We start from the raw sequence: 17,861 nt of genomic DNA on the forward strand, positions 1-17,861 counted from the left end.
GAAATTTTGGGCTTTATACTAATCATGGGACATGTATTATAGTAAAGCTGACTTTAGTATATCTGATTTGCTAATTTGCTCAAATGTAGCTTCATGAGAGCCATAATTTTGTTATTTTTATTCACAGCTGTATCTTTAGCACCTAATGCAGATGGTCAATAAATATTTGAATGAGTAAATGCATTTACTTTCACTTATACTGGTCCATCTTTCTAACTCTACAACAGTGGTCATTAAAAATAAATATTACTCTACATAAAATTTCAATTTTGCAATTAGCAAGTTACATAGAGTATAATTTTCATTCATTTTCAAAAGATTTCTCATACCTTATTGGCTACTGTTATTTTAAAATATGGGGGGAATGGCTCATAACAATGTCAGGCCAGTAGAGTATTGGGGAATCTGAGTATCTTTAACCCTTCTTCAGTATTTTAATTTCAAATAGCATGTAGATAATTGTTTTTCCTCAGAGTTTGGGATGATTTATGTGAGATGTATTTTAAACTAATATAGTCAGTATGTTAATCTAATATTCTGATTTTGTTTGGCAGGTTGGTTCCTTTGAACATAATCTTACAACTGATCTTCTAAACCACTTGGTATTTGTACAGAAAGTGTTCATGAAGGAAGTTAATGAAGTAATACAAAAAGTTTCTGGTAAGATGATTTGATACCTTATAGTGCAGAACATACAGCAGGTTTTTATTCTCATTGGTTATATGATGGTCCATGTAGCAGTGGTATGAGTATCGATCCTATCATTTAGATGAAATTGTTGAGTAACTCCCTAAAAATTCTGCATTCCTTTTATGGCTTTCTCACCTACAGATTCTTTTGCTTATTACTTTTGTCATATGTGATATATGCATTTACAATTTATAAATTAAACAAAGGTCCCTTATGCTTCCCTTCCAAAAAAAAAAAAAAAAAAACTTAGTGTGTGTCTGTTAACTAAACTAATCTTAAATCGTTTGGGAACAAAATTTAGATCAGTATTAAGATTTGGATTTTAATCTGTATCAGATGGTGACTGTATGCTGGCCACATGATAAATTGTCTATAGCAACCCTTATTATATTTTTGCTATTCCTCAAGATCAGATTATAAGTGAGCTTCTTAATCACTATTTTATATTTTAACTGGAAATATATGTTTGATTTAAACAATTAATTGATTTTTAATTCACAAGGTAAAGTATTAAGAGGCATTAGGGTGGAAAACAAGTTGACTGTATAACAGTTCTTGAGGCTGAATATTTCAGTATGAATATAATCATGTTAAAATAATAGTTAAGCCTCATCTCTAAATTGGCATCAAGAGGAGATTCCTCCATGTTGATGGATAAATTCATTCATTTTACAAATTAAGTATCTAGACAGTGTATTATAATTGTGATGAGTTCTCTGAATGACAAGAAGAAGGTGCTATGTCTGTGTCAAAGGAGAAACTAACGTAGTCTAAGGAATCAGAAAAGGCTTCACAGAGGAAGTCATATTCAAAACCTCACAAGTGAAGTCTCATTTGGCAAGAAAGGAGAAGTAGAGAAGATTCAGGCAGAGCTTATGGACCAGTATTTGATAAGGCCCTGAAGGAGGACAGAACATGGATTAGGAAATTAAATTATGTAGCAGCTGTGTGAGCAAGAGATTTTCCTCGTTCTCATGGGTTGGTTCTGGTTGTATCTGAGGTCAGGAAGCTACTTAATGATCACATTGAAGAAGCCTAGCAGAGCTATAGAATTTTACAAGTTAATATAAAAATCAGATCAATTGGTAGTCTTGGAATTTTTCTAAAAATGGTTGAATACAAACCATTAAGGGAGGGATGAATACATAGCAGAAGCCCCTTCTGCCACTGAAGGTGTCTCTACTTGGAGACCATACAGAAGTTTTAATATGGCCCATTTACCTGGTTGATATCACATTAGAACATTGTCTGTAATGTGAAAGTAAAGAATATTTCAAGTTGGTAAATTTCTATGAGTTTTAAAGAGTATTTTCAAGACTGCTATTGCTGAATATGTATAACTAAAAAACAAACAGACTTTTCCATTAACTAATCTTGTATCTCTTACGGTAAAAAGCTAGGATTATAGAGTTCCTCGTATTAGTCTGGTACTGTAAGCTGTCAAAGTGGTTTTGATGAAAAAGAAAGGCTTTTCTTAACCTTTGAATTACATTCAGTTAGGAGTTATAAGTAAAGTGTATCCCTAGGTCTATGAATAATGAACTGGAAAAGAAGACTGGAAATTAATGTTCTAACCATGAAGACTTGCTAATCACTGTGAAGAATAGAGAAATCAGATAATGATGCCGAAGTCATTTAGTGGCTAGATCTGCTCCCTGAACCATTCCTTCCTGACTGTAGAGACAGCATGAACCCTAGGAAAATAGCTGAAATGTAAATCACATATCATCCAGCTGGCCCAGGGCCTCATGGAGCACAGATGTTCCCTTATCTTTTTCAACACCAGAGCATGTAGCAGATTATTGAGAGGGAATACTTAGAATCCCTGTAGCCACATTTCTTAGTATTCTAATCTCTATATTGCTTCCCTACTCTCCCATAATCTTCATGATTATTTTCCTTGTTTCTTAAAACTTTTTCCTCATGCTTTTCCTTCATGTTACATTTAGCTTTAGGACATTTTCTATTGCATAGGAATACTCATGTTCACAATCATCATCAAGTTTGTTAGGAAAGTTCTTTTTTGAAGAATCAATTCTTATAATCTTATTGCCCATGGATTGCCTGGGTTTCAGAAAGGTGTAGATAAGCACTGACTTAGTAAAGAGAAGAGGTCTATTTTTGAGTATGTACAGCCATTTATATGTAATGAGAAATATATATATAGTGAGGTTACCTTCTTACAGTTGGACCAGGTCTATATTTAATTCATAACAAGGTAAAAACTGTGGAGTTAATGTGACTAATAGTGTCTCTGATATTTCTATAAACTAAAAGTATTATGTAATACATTTTGTAAGAGGCAGAGCTTGTCTTTTAAATTAAAAAAATTTTTTTTCTGAAACTATATAAAAGATATTCAGGATAGTGATAGATGAACAAAACAAATAGCCTTTTTTTAAAATCGACTTTATTTTTATTTATTTATTTTTATTTTTTAATAAATTTATTTATTTATTTATTTATTTTTGGCTGTGTTGGGTCTTTGTTTCTGTGTGAGGGCTTTCTCTAGTTGCGGTGAGCGGGGGCCACTCACTATCGCGGCCTCTCTTATTGCGGAGCACAGGCTCCAGACGCGCAGGCTCAGCAATTGTGGCTCACGGGCCCAGTTGCTCCGCGGCATGTGGGATCTTCCCAGACCAGGGCTCGAACCTGTGTCCCCTGCATTGGCAGGCAGATTCTCAACCACTGCGCCACCAGGGAAGCCCTTGACTTTATTTTTTAGAGCAGTTTTAGGTTCATGGCAAAATTGAGGGGAAGGTACAGAGATTTCCCAGATACCCTCTGCCTTCAGTCATGCATAGCCTCCCCCATTTTCAAAGTCCCCCATTAGAGTGGTACGTTTGTTACAACTGACAAACCTACATTGACACAGCATTATCACCAAAAGCCCATAGTTTACATTAGGATTCACTCTTGGCATTGTACATTCTGTGGGTTTGAACAAATGTATAATGACATGTATCCATCATTATAATATCATACAGAGTAGTTCCACTGCCCTAAAAATCCTCCCTTGGTTGCTTCCAGGTTTTGGCCATTATGAATTAAGGTGCTATAAACATCCATATGCAGGTTTCTGTGTGGAAATAAGTTTTCATCTCCTTTTGGTAACTGCCAAGGTGCAAGATTGCTGGATCATATGGATCATATAAAAGTATGTTTAGTTTTATAGGAAACTGCAAAACTGTCTTCCAAAGTGACTATACCATTTTGCATTCCCACCAGAAATGAATGAAAGTTCCTTTTGCTCCACATCCCCCCAGCATTTTGTGTTCTTTGTCACTGTTCTAGATTTTGGATATTCTGATGGGTGTGCAGTGGTATCTTACTGTGGTTTTAATTTGCATTTCCCTGATGACATGATGTGAAGCACCTTTTCATGTGCTTATTTGCCATCTGTATATCTTCTTTGGTGAGGTGTTTATTAAAATCTTTGGCCCATTTTTAATCAGATTATTTTCTTATTGTTGAGTTTAAGAGCTCTTTGCATATTTTGGATAATAGTCCTTTACAAATGTATCTTTTGGAAATATTTTCTCTCAGTTGTGGCTTGTCTTGTTATTCTCTTGACACTGTCTTCTCAGAGCAGAAGTTTTTAATTTTAATAAAGTCTATCTTGGGACTTCCCTGGTGGTCCAGTGGTTAAGACTCCGTGCTTCCGCTGCAAGGGGTGCGAGTTTGATCCCTGGTTGGGGGACTAAGATCCCTCATTCTGTGTGGTGCGACAAAAAAAAAATTAAATTCAAATAAAAAAATTTTTTAAAAGTCTAATTTATCAATTCTTTCTTTCATGGATCATGCCTTTGGTGTTGTATCCAAAAAGTCATTGTCATACAGAAGGTCATTAAGGTTTTCTCCTTTGTTATATGATTTTTGTAGTTTTGTGTTTTACCTTTAGGCCTGTGATCCATTATGAGTTAATTTTTGTGACAGGTTTAAGGTCTATATCTAGATGTATTTTTTTGTATGTGGATGTCCAGGTATTCTAGCAACATATGTTGAAAAGACTGTATCTTTGCTCCATTGTATTGCCTTTGCTCAATTGTATTGCCTTTGCTTATTTGTCAAAGATTAGTTGTCTATATTTATGTTGATCTATTTTTGGGCTCTCCCTTCTGTTCCATTGATCTTTTTGTCTGTTATTTCACCAGTGCCACACTGTCTTGATTAGCTTGTAGTCTTGAAGTCAGGTAGTTTAAGTCTTCTAGTTTTGGTCTTCTTCAGTATTTTATTGGCTATTCTGGGTATTTTGTCTCTTCACGTATACCTTAGAATGAGTTTGTCAATATCCACAAAATAACTTGGTAGGATTTTGACTGGGGTTGCATTGAATCTAGAGAGCAAGTTGGGAAGAACTGACATTATCAGAGTTTTGTAGGTTTTCTCATGTAGATCTTGTATATATATTGTTAATTTATACTTAAGTATCTTTTTTTTTGTGGTGCTAATGTAAATGGTATTGTGTTTTTAATTTCACATTCCACTGTTCATTGCTGGTATATAGGAAAGTGACTGACCTTTGTATATTATTAACCTTGTATCCTGCAATCTTGCTATAATCACTTATTGGTTCCAGGAACTTCTACATAGATGATCAGGTCATTTGTGAACAGAGACAGTTTTATTTCTTCCTTCCCAATCTGTATATCTTTTTTTTCCTTTTCTTGTCTTGTTGCATTAGCTAGGACTTCTTGTATGATGTTGAAAAGGAGTGGTAAGAGCGGACATCCTTGGTTTGTACCTTATCTTAGTAAGGAAACTAAGAGCTTTTCACCATTAAGGATCATACTAGCTGTAGGATTTTTGTAGATATTCTCTATCGAGTTGAGGAAGTTCTCCTCTGCTCCTAGTTTACTGAGAATCTTTACTATCAATGGGTGTTGGATTTTGTCAAATGCTTTTTCTGCATCCCGTAATATGATAATGTGATTTTTCTTCTTTAGCCTGTTGATGTGATGAATTACATTAATTGATTACCTACTAGGAAAAAACTTCCCATCCCACTTATATTTGCTCCCTGGGATGATGCTAAATTCAATATACATAGAAAAAGATGAATCATTTTAAGATAGAATATTTGAAAGGTAAGCATAACGAAAAGTTTTTACAATAAGGGAAAGAGAAGTGGAGATAGAAGTTGGATTTTAAAATATTAGAACATTATTTCCTGAATGCAATAATGCCTGGGCAACAAATGGTCTATTAATAGGAACTTTATCCCCAGGGTCCTCTGCCCCCATTTTGTTTTCATGTATAGGCCAAACCTTTATTGTCACACTCTTAATTATTATCTTATTTTTTATTTCTCCACCTTTATTTTTTCTTCCATTCTTTTTTGTTTATGACACACAAATATAAATGACAAAGGTCACATTTTTGATTGAAGAAATTATTTCATTGTACTGTTTTTCCCTCAAATATATTTTCTCAGGTGTATAATCATGTTTGATGTAATTATAGGTATAATATCTTAATTTAGTCCTTATAAAATGTCCTTTTTTTTTTTTCCTGGCCGCACCACGTGGCTTGTGGGATCTTAGTTCTAGTCCTTATAAAATGTTCTTAATAAATATCTACATATGCAGTACTGTCCCTATCTTATAACATCTGCCTCAGTGAAATGTGACATGGCTAAAGTTCCCTGTTAAAGATTGAGTTAATGATCAGGAAAAAGAAAATGTTGTGTGTGTGTGTTTTTAAGCACACAAAGTAGTTATTATTTTCCTTTGAAAGAAATTGCCTCAAACCTTCAATTATTTAACCTCTTTCAGGTGGGGAGCAACCTATTCCTCTTTGGAACGAACATGATGGAACAGCGGATGGAGATAAGCCTAAAATTCTACTCTATTCCCTGAACTTGCAGTTTAAGGTAACATAAATAATAATATAATAATGATTCTTTAAGAAGTATTTTTCTACTTAATTAATGTATGCTTCTAGAAAATCCATATGATATATGAGTATGCCAAATAGAAAATAAAACTGAAGTAAAACCCTGTCCACGCAGAGAAGAAGCTTTAACAATTGAATATCCTTTAGGACATTTTCCTATTTGTATTTTTATATATGTATATATTTCTGCATTTTTAAAAACCTTGAATACTTTTCCATGTCAGAACATTTAGATCCACTTTATCTTTTTGAACAGCTGTGCTATATATTATACAGTTGTAACAATTTAACTACTTCCTTCAGATGAACCTTTTGACTTTTTTCTAATTATTGCTGTTATAAATTACTCTGTAAGAAATATTTTGTACAGTTGTCCATTAAAATAATACCTTAATAGAAACGTTATTTCCAATATTTACGATATTAGTGTTCTTAAAAATAAAAATCTTTCTTACCAAATAGTTATTTACTTGTAATTAATGTATTTAACACATGAACAGTCTATATTTTAAATACAGAATACTGAAATAAAATTTAATAGCTAAAAAAGTTCCTACTGACATGAGAAATTAAAGGATGTTGCCAATTTTATCAGTTCATCAGGCATCCTATATGTGTTTTAAAACATGGCTGTTTTATTTATCATATATTGAAAGATTTCATTTGTGTGGGTGTACATTGTTGATTTAAGATTCTTTTTTTCCTCCAAACATATAATCTGCTAGGGTATTCAAGTAACGGCCACAACTCCCTCAATGAGAGCTGTGAGATTTGAAACTGGATTGATTGAACTGGAACTTTCGAACCGACTTCAAACCAAAGCTTCACCAGGAAGTAGCAGCTATCTGAAACTGTTTGGTAAATGCCAAGTGGATTTAAATCTGGCATTAGGACAAATTGTTAAACATCAGGTGAGTGCTGAATATGTTGATATTAAAACTGTGGCTTTTAAACTTTGCACATCAATTTAAACTACTTTAAGTGTTACTATACTTTAAAAAGTATTGAGTTTAAGTTCCTAAAATTTGATTGTAAATTCTAATAAAAAATCATTTAAGAAGGCCCTTATAATTTTACCTTGGTATTTCATTGAGTATATTGGCGGTATATTGTTCAGTGCAAATGCAATCACATGAAACTTGAATCTAGTATCTTCATAAATATTCGTTTATAATTTCTCTTGATTTTGTTAAACATTATTTTTTATTTCAACACTTTGTACTAACATTGGTCAGTCTTTAAAATGTTACTAAGTTTCTTAGCTGTCCTGTTTGATAATGGCAAATTTTGCATGCTATAATATTAAACATGTAAAGTTAAAAAAAATGTGTGTATATATATATGTTGGTATATATACGACAGTAAATCAGATTCTGTTTTATAAAAATTAACTTTCACAGCTCATCAGGGAATTTTACTATTTTTTTTGCTAAAAATTATTATGTAGATTTAACCTTTTTCCTTCTTTAGTTTGAAGATTAAAAGAATACCAGTCACATTTCAAATCTGAGTGGCTGTATTAAAGATTATGTGGGGGAATAAATGAACAAAAATTTCATGTCATCTCTAGAAAAACAGTAATTTTTTCAAATAGAAACACAGTTTGAGAAGAGAGAGGATCTAATTATCTTGAAACATTTAATACATTGCCATTGAGGATATGGCCCTAATCCTAGCTTTTGTATGAATTTTATGTATGACTTCCTATTTATTTCTTATATACTGATTCATATTGTATATTAATTTCAAGTGTTTATGGTACAGAGTATCAGGAATTTATCATTGACAAATGAAATAGAGAAAAATGTACTGTAGTTCTTTTAGTGAAAAATACCATTAATGGTGTTAAAACTTCTAATTTTTTAAATTAAAATATTTTCCATTATTTGATTTTATTGAGCTTTTAATTTTATTTTAGGTTTATGAGGAAGCTGGTTCTGATTTTCATCAGGTTGCCTATTTTAAAACTAGAATTGGGTTAAGAAATGCCCTGCGAGAAGAAATCAGTGGTTCTTCAGATAGGGAAGCTGTGCTTATTACCCTGAATAGACCAATTGTTTATGCACAGCCTGTGGCCTTTGATAGAGGTAAGATGAAGTCTTATCAATACTGTCTTGTTAAATTTAGAAATGTTTTGGTAATGCTAGAAAAAATCATCTGTAGTTTACCAGTTTAAATGCTTGACAGCTAAATGTCTCTTAAATTTGAAATGTGAGCATCCAAAAAAAGTTCCTTGCTTATTACCATCAGTTTTTGAAGTTACTTTACTTTTTAAAGTTATTTGCTTTTTACATGGATCTATAGGAATGTCTGATTCAGAATTTTAAATTTTTTGGTTTGGATAACTATTGCACCCAATTGTCTTAGCACTGTCTTTATTCATTTATTCTATAAACATTTATTGTTTACTGTCTAGAAGTGGAATACAAATATGGAAAACAGGATCTCTGCCCTCAAGGAGCTCTCAGTTCAGTGGGAAAAGAGAACAAAGTAGACTACAGAGTGGATATATATATATATATATACACACACATACATACATATATATATACACACACACACACACACACACACACACACACACCTTTTTTTCCCCCTTATATCTGAGGGTGTCTCTCACTTTCTCTGTGCTTCTCAGAGGAGAAACTAAATTTTCAGATTCAGCTTGGAGTTAGGAGTTCACCAAGGAGACAGGAAATGAAAGCTTGTCCTATTTACCTCTGTATCTGAAGGCCTAGAACAGTCCCAGGCATGTAGTTAAGAACTAAATAAATATTTGCCAAGTGAGAAAGAACATGAATGAATATATATGAGCACAGAGGTCTAAGAAAATATAGCAGCCACTTTTTTAAAAGAAAATAATGGGAAATAAGGCTGAACGATAGATAGGATCTAATTAATGTGTCTTGGGCAAATAGGAATTGTATTTTAGAAGTAATGAAGAACCATTTATGAAGCCATAAAAGATTTAAATCGGTGGTGGGAATTGGCTGGTGATAAGATCAGTTTGTTAGAAAACTGCCCTTACCATTTTATTTTGCTAAATCTGGTGCACATTTTTTTATTTTTTCATTTCTCATCTTACCAACTTTTGATCAACTTTCAACAACTTCTTAAAGTACTTTCTACTCTTTGTGTCCATGACGTAACACCTGCTTTTCCTTCTACTTCTCTGGCCCCTTCATCTTTATCTCTCTTTAGACTCCTCCTTGTATATACTGCATTAAATGATGGTTTACCTTAAGTTTCATTCTTGTTACAAACTCAAATGTCTTAGACTTCTCTCTCTAAATCACACTTTATTAATGTATACTCCCAGTATTACATACCTCTCCTTCAAGAATTTTTAACTGTTGTAACAGAAAGCTGTATAAGGTCAGGGACCATGTCTGTTTTCGTTTGTTATTCCATGCCGATGCCTAGCATATATAGTAGGCATTTCACAACTAATTCATTGAATGAATGAATGGACCTGGATTTTCTTCTTTTGCCACTTTGCAGTCGCCTGCTTTCTGCTTTTTTCATTTCTCAAGTTGACTGTATCCTCTTAGATCCTTTCAAATTCTAATGCTACAATTTTCTGGGAATAATTTTTATTAATCAACAGGATTTTGCAGCTCTAGAGGTTTACTTGCCATATAGCTTTACAGTTTTTATTTTAATTTTCCTTCTGCCCTGTCTTAATTATCAAAAGCTGTGCTGTTTTGGCTGAATTATAAGGCTGCCTATGACAATTGGAATGAACAACGAATGGCTTTACATAAAGATATTCATATGGCTACAAAGGAAGTGGTAGATATGTTGCCTGGTATCCAGCAAACGTCAGCCCAGGCGTTTGGGACTCTCTTCCTCCAGCTGACTGTGAATGATCTGGGAATTTGCCTGCCTATCACAAATACTGCACAGGTATAAAAAAATCGAATCACAGTCCAAGATTAAGAGCCAGACATTTCTAGAAACCATTTTTATGTGTATAGAGTATAACAATAAGCTTTTCAGGATAACAGTTTATAACGAGTTTAGTAGATAGCAAGTAAGATTGAACTCCTTCAACCGTTATTCATCCACAGTGTATTAAATATCAACTTCATGAGACTTCTCTGAAGCATTCTGATATGCCTCATAATAGTAATGAGATTGACACCCATCTAATAAATCTTAATTTTAACCTTGGAAAATAAGCAGCTTAGTTTTCAAAATCTTTTATTTGTTTTGTATTTAACCAAGACATCTTTGGCATACACTTGATAATAAAATAGAAACAAAGGATATTTAAGGATGCTATATAATAATGTTTAATAACTTTATCTAAAACAGGGTAGGGAATTTCAAAATTCTTTTAAACTATAATATTTAATGGTAACAAAACTTCCAAGTTATGTGTACTGGATAAAGCAAAAATTTACTCTTTGTGATTTAGGACCAGTTCTCAGGAATACATACTTGCATGCACATGTGTGTGAGGGAAAAGGCTATGAACCCCCTGTTAGGCTAAGAAGTTACAATTATAACAAATACAGAGGTCTACATTTTACTGTTATAATTTACCTTAACCTGTAACCAGTTGTTGAATGAATTTATCTTTAAGTATTTTGTTTGGCAAAACAGTGTTAAGAAAAACTGAGTTGAGGATCGGCAACGTGGTATGTTTGTGCTTCAGGAGTTGAAAAATGATAATATTTTAATGACATGATGGACAGAGCTTAGGAAGGCCGTACACACCAGGGATGGTTGTCAAAATGAAAATGTTCCACACAAACTAAAAGGCTTGAGATAGAAAGAACAGATAATTAGCCTTTTGCAAGTTTAGTTTAAAAAAATGCACATGGCAATGCATTTCACATGAGCAATTTAATTTTAAAAGTAGGCATCTTTCTAAACTGCTTTTTAATGAAGCTCTCTAGGGTTGACCCTTTCTAGATGTTTGATCTTATGAATCCTGTGAGGTTTCCAAATTTTAAAAGTTGTCACCTTTTGTCTCATTTCTTTAATATATTTTGCAGTCTAATCACACTGGAGACCTTGACACTGGTTCTGCTTTAGTACTGACCATTGAAAGTACTCTCATCACTGCTTGTTCTTCAGAATCTCTAGTTAGTAAAGGGCATTTCAAAAACTTTTGTATCCGTTTTGCTGATGGCTTTGAGACATCATGGGATGACTGGAAACCAGAAATTCGTGGGGACCTAGTGATGAATGCCTGTGAGTGTCTTTTATTTTCTGTATGAGGTTTTGAATTTTTAAAAATTAAAAAATAACCCCAGTGTCTTTGTAAGTAAAACTAAAGGATGTTCATATATAGGAATGTTATTGGACTTTGTGAAATAAAGGCTATTTCTAATTAAAGATATCAGAACATATTTGTGAAAAACTGCAGCTTTCAGTTGTTTGGGTAAGTAAACCAACTAGGCATTCTTTTGGATGGTATAACATTTGAAGGTTTGCTCACTCCCTGATTTTTCCTGTAATTGATTCGTGAATGACCAGGTAAAGTGTCTTTGTTCTGTGGGGATCTTGAAACAAAGTGATAAATGTGTAAGATCCAGTTCATCCTATAACATAATACAGGATAACCGGAAGCAGGGACTCCAGCCATAAATAAGTCCACATGTCCACATATGTAGTATACAGAGTATAATTTGTGTGAATTCCTCTGATTCTATTATGCTCCATTAAACACAGCTTTAGTTATTCCTCTGGTTGTGAATAACTAAAGCTGTCTTTATATGCTATTTTGAAGGTACAGGGATTTATTTTTATTTTAATATTTTAAATATTACAGCAGAGTTGATAAAGCATCATTAATCTATTTTTAATTAATTTTTATTGGAGTATAGTTGCTTTACAATGTTTTATCATTAATCTTAATAATGAAGAAAAATTATATTTGAGGAATTAAAGATTGTGGACTAAAATTCCTCAGCTAATCTGTAAAACAAAATTAATTACTTTTCAGAAGGTGGTATGCCATTATTTAGCAATTTTTTCCTCTCTTCACTGGAAGAAAATCTTCTTTCCAGTTCTCGGTTTTCTTTGAGTATTGGGAGAACTTTCCAGGGTTTTTATATCAAAAATTGAAGTTTTAGCATTTAATATTGGCTAAAATTTTAGGTGAAATTTTTTGGTTTTGAATGCTTTGCATTTAGATAATTCATAGGTAAAATACTAGGATTTCTTTGAAATACTTCAGGTTATTAAGAAGACTTGATATCAAAATACTCATGCCTAATACCCAAAAGACCAAAATTAGCCTTCATCAGAAATTTTTACAAGTAATCATTTTACATGGTTGTTATATATGTTTTAAAAAGTCACCATAACTGTTTTTTTTAAAATTTATTTTATTTATTTATTTATGGCTGTGTTGGGTCTTCGTTTCTGTGCGACAGCTTTCTCTAGTTGCGGCGAGCGGGGGCCACTCTTCATCGCGGTGCGCGGGCCTCTCACTATCGCGGCCTCTCTTGTTGCGGAGCACAGGCTCCAGACGCGCAGGCTCAGCAATTGTGGCTCACGGGCCCAGTTGCTCTGCGGCATGTGGGATCTTCCCAGACCAGGGCTCGAACCCGTGTTCCCTGCATTGGCAGGCAGATTCTCAACCACTGCACCACCAGGGAAGCCCAACCATAACTCTTTTGTTTGTGTGTTTTTTTCCTTAAAATAAATTTAAACCTATTGATTTTTATTAAGATGACATTTTGCCATCATTATAGTCATACTGGATTGAATATATTTGGAAGCAAGGAAGGATACCATTTCCTTAACAGTTTAAACAAAGGGAAAATGCATAAGAAATATGCCTCTGACTCAAAGTCAAAAACACATATTAAAAAATATAAACAATAACTCAGCACCTCAGTGGCTATTATACCAGCAAAGTAGAACACTAACATGCTGATAATTGTGATAATCATAATTTATTTGGGGTTTTGGAGGGTATCAAATGACTTGTTTTTGTAACATGCTTATTGTTTGGTGTTTTGGGAGAGTGGCAAATGAGATGAGTAGAGTAGTTGTTTTGCTGACATAAAAGAATTCCAAATTACAGATTCACCAATTAGTTTACTATTTTGTAGTTTTTATTAGTAGTAAGTATACTTGGATATAACTGAATTTTTTTTTAAAAAGAGTTGAGTTTAGGGCAGAGAAATAAGGAAAAGTAGGATTATGCCTTAGTATTTTTTCACAGATCATTTAAAAATCATGCCCTACAGAAACAGAAATATAGATCAATGGAACAGGATAGAAAGCCCAGAGATAAACCCACGCACATATGGTCACCTTATTTTTGATAAAGGAGGCAAGAATATACAGTGGAGAAAAGACAGCCTCTTCAATAAGTGGTGCTGAGAAAACTGGACAGCTACATGTAAAAGAATGAAGTTAGGACACTCCCTAACACCATACACAAAAATAAACTCAAAATGGATTAAAGACCTAAATGTAAGGCCAGACACTATAAAACTCTTAGAGGAAAACACAGGCAGAACACTCTATGACATAAATCACAGCAAGATCCTTTATGACCCACCTCCTAGAGAAATGGAAATAAAAATGAAAATAAACAAATGGGACCTAATGAAACTTAAAAGCTTTTGCACAGCAAAGGAAAGCATAAACAAGACAAAAAGACAACCCTTAGAATGGGAGATAATATTTGCAAACGAATCAACTGACAAAGGATTAATCTCCAAAATTTACAAGCAGCTCATGCAGCTCAATATCAAAAAAACAAACAACCCAATCCAAAAATGGGCAGAAGACCTAAATAGACATTTCTCCAAAGAAGATATACAGATTGCCAACAAACACATGAACGGATGCTCAACATCACTAATCATTAGAGAAATGCAAATCAAAACTACAATGAGGTATCACCTCACACCAGTCAGAATGGCCAGCATCAAAAAATCTACAAACAATAAATGCTGGAGAGGGTGGTGTGGAGAAAAGGGAACCCTCTTGCACTGTTGGTGGGAATGTAAATTCATGCAGCCACTATGGAGAACAGTATGGAGGTTCCTTAAAAAACTAAAAATAGAACTACCATACAACCCAGCAATCCCACTACTGGGCATGTACCCTGAGAAAACCATAATTCCAAAAGAGTCATGTACCACAATGTTCATTGCAGCTCTATTTACAATAGGCAGGACATGGAAGCAACCTAAGTGTCCACTGACAGATGAATGGATAAAGAAGATGTGGCACATATATACAGTGGAATATTAGCCATAAAAAGAAATGAAATTGAGGTATTTGTAGTGAGGTGGATGGACCTAGAGTCTGTCATACAGAGTTAAGTAAGTCAGAAAGAGAAAAACAAATACCGTATGCTAACACATATATAGAATCTAAAAAAAAAAAAAAGGTTCTGAAGAACCTAGGGCAGGACAGGAATAAAGCCACAGATGTAGAGAATGAACTTGAGGACACGGGGAGGGGGAAGGGTAGGCTGGGACGAAGTGAGAGAGTGGCATGGACATATATACACTACCAGATGTAAAATAGATAGCTAGTGGGAAGCAGCCACATAGCACAGGGAGATCAGCTCGGTGCTTTGTGACCACCTAGAGGGGTGGGATAGGGAGGGTGGGAGGGAGACGCAAGAGGGAGGGGATATGGGGATATATGTATACATAGAGCTGATTCACTTTGTTATACAGCAGAAACTAACACAACATTGTAAAGCAATTATACTCCAATAAAGATGTTAAAAAAATCATGCCCTAGAAAAAAGATGGCCCTGTGTCGGTAATTCCCTGGTGGTCCAGTGGTTAGGACTTGGCGCTTTCACTGGCGGGGCCCAGGTTTGATCCCTGGTTGGGGAACTAAGATTCTTCAAGCCAAGCGGCATGGCCAAAAAAAAAAAAGCCCGGTGTAATTTCCTCTCTAGGTGATAATATTTTGGGGGGAAGTGCAATAAAAATTAGAAAGGACAATCTATAGGAAGGGTTCCATCGACCACTTAAATAGTAAAGATTAGATGCTTTTCTTTAACATGTATTTAGAAAAACTAAACCATTAGAAGTTTGAAAAATTCCAAGCTTTCTGCTAACACCTGGGTAGCAGCATTTGGTTGTCACAGCAGGAATACTGCCATCCTGGATTCTGGTTGGTCCAACTCAGAGATGACAGGTACAATGGGAAAGAGCCCAGGTGGTTTCCTACTTCTCACTTTCAGGATTCAGATCTACTCCTAAGAATTTTAATGTTCCTTATTAATTCATCATGCCTCTGTATTCTATGAATTTATATAATCTTTTTTTTTAGCTTAATATTCAGAAATTCTCTAGCACTTCTTGGGACTGGAAGTCCCCGATGTTTTCTACCCTTTTTAAATTTACTGTTTCTTACTTTCACTTGGCCTTAGTTATATTACTCCAATTTCAGAGGCTTTTCTTTTCATTCTAGCCGTCTTAAGATTTGAAAGGGTAGTCTAGGTTTTTTTTGCTCTGATTTATAACTATGACATTAAAGGTGAATTAGGCAATCTTTTACCCCCAAACAAGATCTAATTCTTTTTTATAATTTGTATGTGAGGCACAAGTACCATATGGTTCAAAAATATAATTTAGATTTTAAAGTTATTGGCACCATCTTAAAAAATACATAATAGAAATTGTCATTTATAGACCCTTTCTCCCAAAATAAATTGTAGCATTTCTTTTTTTTTTTAATTAATTTATTTATTTGGCTGTGCCGGGTCTTAGTTGCAGCATGCAGGATTCTTAGTTGTGGCATGCGGGATCTAGTTCCCTAACCGGGGATCGAACCCAGGTCCCCTGCATTGGGAGCGTGGAGTCTTAACCACTGGACCACCAGGGAAGTCCCTAAATTGTAGTATTTCTACAACTCACATTTGAGTAACATTTGAATACCAGTTTAGAGTATGGAATGAATTGCAAAAGGACATTTTATTTACGGTATATATACTGTCAGGTTTAGATTGAAATTTGGTTTCCATTAAGGATTACTGAGAAAGGGTCTTAATTCTATCTTTAGGCTCTACTTTGTTTAAAAGTTGTTTCAAGGATGGTATGTCTTTTGTTGATTTAATTAACCTCTCAAAAAAGCTGAAATTAATCTGATTAAAGCTAAGAAGTAGTAACTGTTTCAAAGTTAAAGTTAGATATGTTCTGGGGATAGGTCCATGACCTTAGGAGGCTGACGTTATGAGATTGACATCATGGCAGGCAATCTTTTTTTTTTTTTTCCCTCGTAAAATGATCCTTGTCAAAGTAAAAGACAAGGTTGATGAATCATGTCTGTGACCTAATGTGGCAGTTCTTAGTTATCAAAAAATCATTTTAAAATTATTTGCATTCTCAAAGTGCCATTCACTCATGATGATACAAATTGTCACAGCATCTGGAAACTAGAGTTTCAGAGTTGGCCAGGTATTGTCACTCAGATAAGGAAATCACATGCAGAATGTAAAGATAAAACTGGAGTCAAATCTTTCTTTATTGAGGTATGGTTGATTTACAGTATATTAGTTTCAGGTGTATGCAGTTTAGTTCTTAAAATCGATAAGAATAAAATATTGTGAGATATGAAATAGATATCATAAGTCATCTAAGGTAGCCCTTTCATTCTCCAGATTAGAAACTGAAGCCTAATACACTAAGATGTATCAGATAGATAACTAATAAGAACCTGCTGTATAAAATAAATAAATTAATAAATTAAATTTTAAAAAAAAGAAACTGAAACCTAGAGAGGCTAGTAATCCTGTTTATATTTAGGAATCATTTTTGGAAGAAAAATTGCAGTGTAATATTTAATCACAAGCATAATTTTATTGAAACTTACTTTGGGGGTGATTTTTGTGCAGGTGTAGTTCCAGATGGTACCTATGAAGTATGTTCCAGGACTACAGGACAAGCAGCTGCTGGTAAGTTCACCTTTGGTATTACTTTTGCTATATATATCTGGTAGAATTCTGCTTTTTTTATCCATTTTTCCTGCCTTTATATTAGAGGCTCTTTTAACTAAACTCATTCTGGTATTCCCTAATTTTTAAAAACTATTTTGCAATAATATTAGCATATTTTCATATATCTAACAATTAATTAGACACCATCAGTGTACAAGATACACTACAAAATGTTTTGGGAAAGACAAAGGTGAATAAGATATACTTTCTATGACATATAAGTTTAAATTCTAATAATGTAGTTACAGCTCTGCAGCATAACTATAACTGCAATAAGTGATAAGTTCAAAAAATATATAAAATTCCAATTGCTATTGAAATTTACAGGAGGGAGATAAAA

At 33.8% G+C, this 17,861-nt stretch overlaps 1 protein-coding gene across 8 annotated transcripts in view; it reads left to right on the forward strand.

Annotated features, from left to right (window-relative positions):
• Positions 1-17,861, forward strand: part of BLTP1 (bridge-like lipid transfer protein family member 1) — a 202,650-nt gene that overhangs the window by 142,228 nt on the left and 42,561 nt on the right. For all 8 annotated transcript variants that reach the window (XM_057546655.1, XM_057546660.1, XM_057546659.1 and 5 more), the window contains 7 exons: positions 555-660; positions 6,465-6,562; positions 7,311-7,496; positions 8,504-8,672; positions 10,280-10,491; positions 11,589-11,787; positions 17,420-17,479. In XM_057546655.1, coding sequence (XP_057402638.1) covers positions 555-660; positions 6,465-6,562; positions 7,311-7,496; positions 8,504-8,672; positions 10,280-10,491; positions 11,589-11,787; positions 17,420-17,479 — 1,030 coding nt within the window. The remainder of the gene's footprint in view (positions 1-554; positions 661-6,464; positions 6,563-7,310; positions 7,497-8,503; positions 8,673-10,279; positions 10,492-11,588; positions 11,788-17,419; positions 17,480-17,861) is intronic.

This window comes from Balaenoptera acutorostrata, chromosome 5 (genome assembly GCF_949987535.1).
Source record: "Balaenoptera acutorostrata chromosome 5, mBalAcu1.1, whole genome shotgun sequence".
NCBI classification, from domain to species: Eukaryota; Metazoa; Chordata; class Mammalia; order Artiodactyla; family Balaenopteridae; genus Balaenoptera; species Balaenoptera acutorostrata.